The 6,301-nt window shown below is 33.3% G+C and overlaps 1 protein-coding gene across 1 annotated transcript; it reads left to right on the top strand.

Moving 5' to 3' along the window:
- The first annotated feature begins 971 nt into the window (after positions 1 to 971).
- Positions 972 to 3,372, top strand: LOC137817091 (scarecrow-like protein 30). Its single transcript, XM_068620324.1, has one exon. The coding sequence runs from the start codon at positions 1,345 to 1,347 to the stop codon at positions 3,277 to 3,279; it is 1,935 nt and encodes a 644-aa protein (XP_068476425.1). The 5' UTR covers positions 972 to 1,344; the 3' UTR covers positions 3,280 to 3,372.
- The last annotated feature ends 2,929 nt before the right edge of the window (positions 3,373 to 6,301 follow it).

Here is a 6,301-nt window from a genome sequence, read left to right on the forward strand (position 1 = left end):
TATTAAATCTATGTCTTTATATATGATAGTTTTACTATTCCACCCTCATCAATTGAGCAAGAATTACAATTTTTTTATTTATTTTTAATTTATATATATTACATTTTGATTTTTTTATGGATATAAAGTTCCAACATGTAAGAATTTCATATCAAACAATTTTTAATTGTACTAAATCATTTTTTCAACTTTTCATATGGTATAAAATAATATATTAAGGAACAAAAGAAGCCAAACATTAATTTTACAGGTTATTATATAACTTTTATTTTTGTAAATATTAAATTATCAGTATATTTTTTGAGCAATTAATAATTATTTTTTTGAATTAAAGTACCTATACCATATGAAATTATCGTATGAAGGTCTCAATTTAAATATACGATTGATAAAAATGTGTACTTCATCCCATTTGAGATTCATTGTTTCATGTGTGTATAATTGGCTGACATAGATTTCAAAGGGATATATATCTAAATAGTAATTTTTTTTTTAATAAAATTATAAAAAAAAAGCACTGGATTTTTTTTTGTAATAAAATAATAATCCTCATATAAAAATATAAAATATAATCTCCATTGCAGGTAAGAAATAATTATAATATTTTCTGTAAATTGTGTTTTAGTTATAAATATTTGTACACTTTGACCTTAACATTTTATACCTATTCATGGATAAAGTCCTCTTCTTCTTGTCTTATGTTTAATTATTTGTTTGTAACAATGTTGTGATTACCTTTTAAAAAAATACAATTGAATTTTGTTTTATATAATTACACTAATTTTTTTAAAAATTTCACATCAACTAGAGATTAAAACATTTCAATTTTAAATAAGTAGATGGAATCTTCAATCTCTAAATTGGTTTTATTTAATTGAGTTAGACTTATATAATAATTTTACTCTAATTTTAATCTTATAGACAACGAAGAAATACTAAAAAAGGTGCTTGGCGGCTTTGACAATGCTTTCCTCCTTCCATGAAGTTTCCTTACTACATAATGATATCATTCTATATAAGAAAGTTAACATCATACATCATTCAAAAGTGTCGGTTACACACCTCTGTTACAACACACTGTCACCTCTGTTACAAAACATTTTCTCTGAGTTTACGAGGTTTGGTTTGCCCCCAACTTAGACTCATCACACTCTATACCATGATTATGTTTTTACTCTGAGATTCATGTATCATCAATATCCCTTCGCTATTCTTCTCATTTTCTTCATTTGATTCTGTTTCTTCTTCTCTATTAATTCACTTCAAAGTTTCACTTTGATTCCTAGCCACATATTGTTAGCTAATCTTCACATACATCTATATTAAGTTCTTGGTGAGTTCATCATGCTTTCCACCAACTCTCTCCTGCAAAATTTTGGAGGTTCTATCTCGGTGTTTTCAGATCAGAACCAAGTGGCGGAGGGGATTGAGTTTGATGATTCATCTTCTCCTTCTTCTGGTACAAGCTCAAGTGGAGAATCGACCAAGTACTCTAACAACATCCTTAGATACATAAGCGACATCCTCATGGATGAGGAAGACGACCTGGAGAGCAAACCCTGCATGTTGGAGGAATGTTTGAGACTCCAGGCTGCTGAAAAATCCTTCCTTGATGTCCTTGTCCATCGCAGTTCTTCTTTCAGTGGTGAAATCGTAGACCCTGATGAAAATTTTGGTCGCACTGCTAGTTTTGAGAGCAATGGCAGCTGCACTACTGAGAATTCATGTGACTCTGACTTGGTCAACGGTGTGGGTGAATTTGACTCTTCTTTTCTATTACAGCAAACCCATCTAGTTTATTCCCCAGATGTAGTTGATGCATTTAGGGCTCGTGATGGAACCTGGAATCTCGTTCAGTCTCATACAAAGCCGGTGATGGTGGAAGAGGGTTGTTCAGGTTCAGCATCCAGAGAAAAGAGAAGCCATCAGAATGATGATGGTTTTCATGAACAAGAAGGAAGAAGAGGCAGCAAGGTTTCAGCTGTGTTTTCTGATGAGTTAGAGCCGCCAGAGATCTTAGATGAGCTGTTGCTTTGTCAAATTGGAAGAAGTGGATCTGGTTCTGAACCATCACAAGGTGTTGATTTAAGAGGGTCCAATGGAAAGGCAACACGCACACGTCCAAAGAAAGGGTCCACCAAAGCAGGTACAGCAGCTGTTGACTTATGGACCCTTCTAACTCAATGTGCACAGGCAGTGGCAAGCTTTGACCAAAGGAATGCAAATGAGTTACTCAGCCAGATTAGGCAACACTCTTCACCTTATGGGGATGGACTCCAGCGTTTGGCTCATTACTTTGCCAATGGCCTTCAGATAAGGTTGGCTGCTGGGACGCCATCATATGTGCCACTGGAAGTGGCAACTGCTGCTGATATGTTGAAAGCTTACAAATTATTTGTTACATCCTCTCCTTTGCAAAGGATGTCAAATTATTTGGCAACCAAGACCATCATTAGTCTTGTGAAAAATGAGAGCAGCGTTCATATTATTGACTTTGGCATTTGCTATGGTTTTCAGTGGCCCTGCCTCCTCAAAAGGCTCTCAGAAAGACAGGGTGGTCCTCCAAGGCTTCGTATAACAGGAATTGATCTTCCTCGGCCAGGATTTCGGCCTGCTGAAAGGGTTGAGGAGACAGGGCGGCGTTTGGAAAACTACTGCAAGAAGTTCAATGTCCCTTTTGAGTACAATTGCCTTGCACAGAAATGGGAAACTATAAAACTTGCAGATCTCAAGCTAGACGCGAATGAAGTGACTGTTGTTAGCTGTTTCAACCGGCTGAAGAACCTGCCAGATGAAACTGTGGCAGTGAACTGTCCAAGAGATGCAGTGTTGAAGTTGATTAGGAAGATCAATCCAAACATCTTCATCCATGGGGTGGTCAATGGCTCTTATAGTGCACCTTTTTTCCTGACACGGTTCAGGGAAGCGCTGTACCACTTCTCATCACTGTTTGATATGTTTGAGGTTAATGTACCTCGTGAAGACTCGCAAAGAGTGATGTTTGAGAAAGGGTTGCTTGGAAGAGATGCCATGAATGTTATAGCGTGTGAGGGGGCTGAGAGAGTTGAGAGACCGGAGACCTACAAGCAGTGGCAGGTTAGGAACCTGAGAGCTGGGTTTAAACAAGTTCCTTTGGATCCTGAGTTGGTGAATTATGCTAAACAAATGGTGAAGAACGAATATCACAAAGATTTTGTAGTGGCTGAGGATGGCAAGTGGATTTTGCAGGGGTGGAAAGGGCGAATTCTGAATGCCATTTCTGCATGGGCTCCTGCTTGAGAAATGTCCAGAAAATGTCTTGTAACTAGTAAATCTACTCCTAGGTTGGTTAAACAAAATGGAATAAACTACTCTTTGCACTTTCTTTCTCCATTTGTCTTTGCACTTTATATACTGCTATTCAATTCACTTTTTTGCAGTCATGGCATGTCATTTCTTTTTATAGTGAAGCACAATTCACTACTGATAGCAAAAGACAGAAGAAGATAAAAATAAAAAGGAATCTGCAAATTGTAGTAACAAACCGTAGCAGACAAAACTCTGAATTAAGGATTAGATAAGGATATCTTAATTAATTAGCTAAGGATATCTCAGAAGGCTTGGTTAACAAAACCACAGTTTTTTTAAAGGTTTAAGGAGATGTTTGATGTCCATTAAAATATCAAGCTTTTGCTACTGGTTGGTTACTATCTAGCTTAGACAACTTAGAACAATTTGGTTGGTAAGCTTGTACAAAGATTGTTTGATTCCTCATCATAAAGCCTCATTTCATCAAAATAGCATGTACAAGATTTTTATATGAATAAAGTTATACATCAACAAATACAAAAAATTTATTACTAATTTCAGTTCAATTACAAAGGCAGGTAAAAGCCCCCAATTTGATGTAAGCACAGTCTCCATCATTACATTTAAGTAGATTTAAGTAGGATGAATTAACTAAATCCAATAATTTAACTAAGGGATGACAATGTGGATTGTTTGGCCATATGGGAAGAAGATATGGATTGATTTTATTGATTCAGAACCGTATAAGATATTTTTTTTTAAATTAATAAAATATAAATTTTAAATAAAATTATTTCATGTTTATTTTTTTATTTGTTTAGATGAATTAGGTAAATTGTCTCACATTGTTACTCTTACAACATATGCATAATAAGATATAGGTAAAACAAAATTATAATGTTCTATTTTTAATGAAATTTAAATTTTAATCATACTAATAAATTGATTAATAAGATATTTCATTAAATTCATATATTTTTTAAGATAATACGTAAACACATTATTATTATTCTAATTTAAAAAATAATATAAAATAACATAATATATATATATAATATTATATTTAAATTTTATTTTAAAAAATATTAGTCTGACTATTGAGTTGGATGAGTTTTGAAACTTAAACAATCTATGTATTTCAGGAAAAAAAAATATTATTAAATATTAAAAAATTATTATCAAAATTTGTGAATATATTATGAATTAAGGATTGATGGGAGTTTCTTCCTACAACTCATACTTCAAAAATGACTTAAATTACGTTTTAACATTTTTTATTGAAAGTTTCTTCTTTAATTCCAAAATGTAAAATTCAAAGACGGATTAGATTACGTATTTCAAATTGCACAATCTATAATACAAATTTGTATTTCAGATGAAATTTGGAATGGATAATTTTTTTTTAAAATATGATACTACAGAAAGAAATTATGGGAGATGTAAAAAGAAATTTATAAATTATTAAGACATACGGATTATACGACCAGTCTATCCCACTCTGCACTTGACCCGTGAAGTTATGCAATATAGGGCTAAGCGGACTAGAATGACTCACTCCACATTGTTATCTAAATTCAAGTATAAGTTGAAAATCTCTCGTAAAGAAAAAAAAAATAAGAGTTTAACTTAAGACTTGTTTAGATTGGAGGTGATGTTATACTTTATATGTTCGAAACAATGTCATGCTTGCTTTTGATAGTCGGGAGAAACAAAATTTGATTGAACCAAAACACTTCCTATGGATTTAATATACTTTTATCTTCAATGAATAGTTTGGCGTTTAATGCAGGATGAAACATATGGTTGCTTGGTTGGTTAAATGATGTAAATGAGAATAGTAATTCTCTACTCTTAACAATAGGGTTTAGAGACTTCTTGGTTGGTTCATCATGATATTGCTATTGATTTACATACAAACTATATTGATCATAAAAAAAAATGCTTTAGAGACTTCTTGGTTCATCATGCTATTGATTTACATACAACTATATTGACCTTAACAAAAAATCTTTGGATGCACGTGATTCTAAGTTAATGTCTGATAAAAAAAATTGGTTATAGTTTTCCTTGTGGTCCCTAGGCGAACTTGTGATATTTTCTTTTGGGACGCATTTTATTTGGCAGTATGCTCTGCTGATGGATGTTAACTCATATATGTTAATCTCCATAGTGATTACTATTTTGAGGGGATCTTGATAAAAGTTATCAGTATCACTGTCCCATTGTACTTTAAAGTCAGAAAGATGTTCCACAGTCTGCACAGCATCAGAGCCTGAGCGCATGCATGTGATGTTACCAAAATAGGTTCAACATGAATGCTCTTTTAAGAAATCCACCATTATGAAGAGGCTAGAAGAAACTTCACAGATGGAAAGGTACTTTATATATGTCAAAAGGAGAAGCTCCTCTATTCTACACTAAAAACTGCAATGACTTTTTTGCTTATTTGTTGTAAATTATCCGAGCCTCTTAGCTTTTCAACTAGCAGTGAAGTTCCATACTGTACAACATCTCTTTCTTCTTACATTAAATAAACTCCCTTCTTTTACATATTCCCGTACTAAATAATTTTGCTTCAAATCTGATTAACCGTCCGTCCATGTCATCACATATAAACTGTGATACCAATGTAATTGCATGCCTAACGACGATTTTGCTGTAACTGATTTAGCTAGTACAGATCTTCCTGCCTCGCTCAATAACATGCTCTTTCAATTAGATAGTTAATTTAGCAATCAATGACTAGAACCATTTCAAAAGACCCTTAATAAAATGTGCTGAGTTTCCATAAACTAAGAAGTACTAACTCGCTAGAGCCCAATCTGGCGAATGCTTAAGTCCACCTATGCCAACTATTAGTGCAACATAACACAACTTTTGACCAGCCACAGTATTTTCTCCAGAAGGTATACAAATGATCATGCCTTGAATTATCATTTGGAAGAAACTCAAATCTCCACATTCATGTTCACAGCATACAATTTCATATCAAAGAAAAAAGGACAAAGAGAGA

The sequence above is a fragment of the Phaseolus vulgaris genome, unplaced genomic scaffold (assembly GCF_000499845.2).
Source record: "Phaseolus vulgaris cultivar G19833 unplaced genomic scaffold, P. vulgaris v2.0 scaffold_15, whole genome shotgun sequence".
Lineage (NCBI taxonomy): Eukaryota > Viridiplantae > Streptophyta > Magnoliopsida > Fabales > Fabaceae > Phaseolus > Phaseolus vulgaris.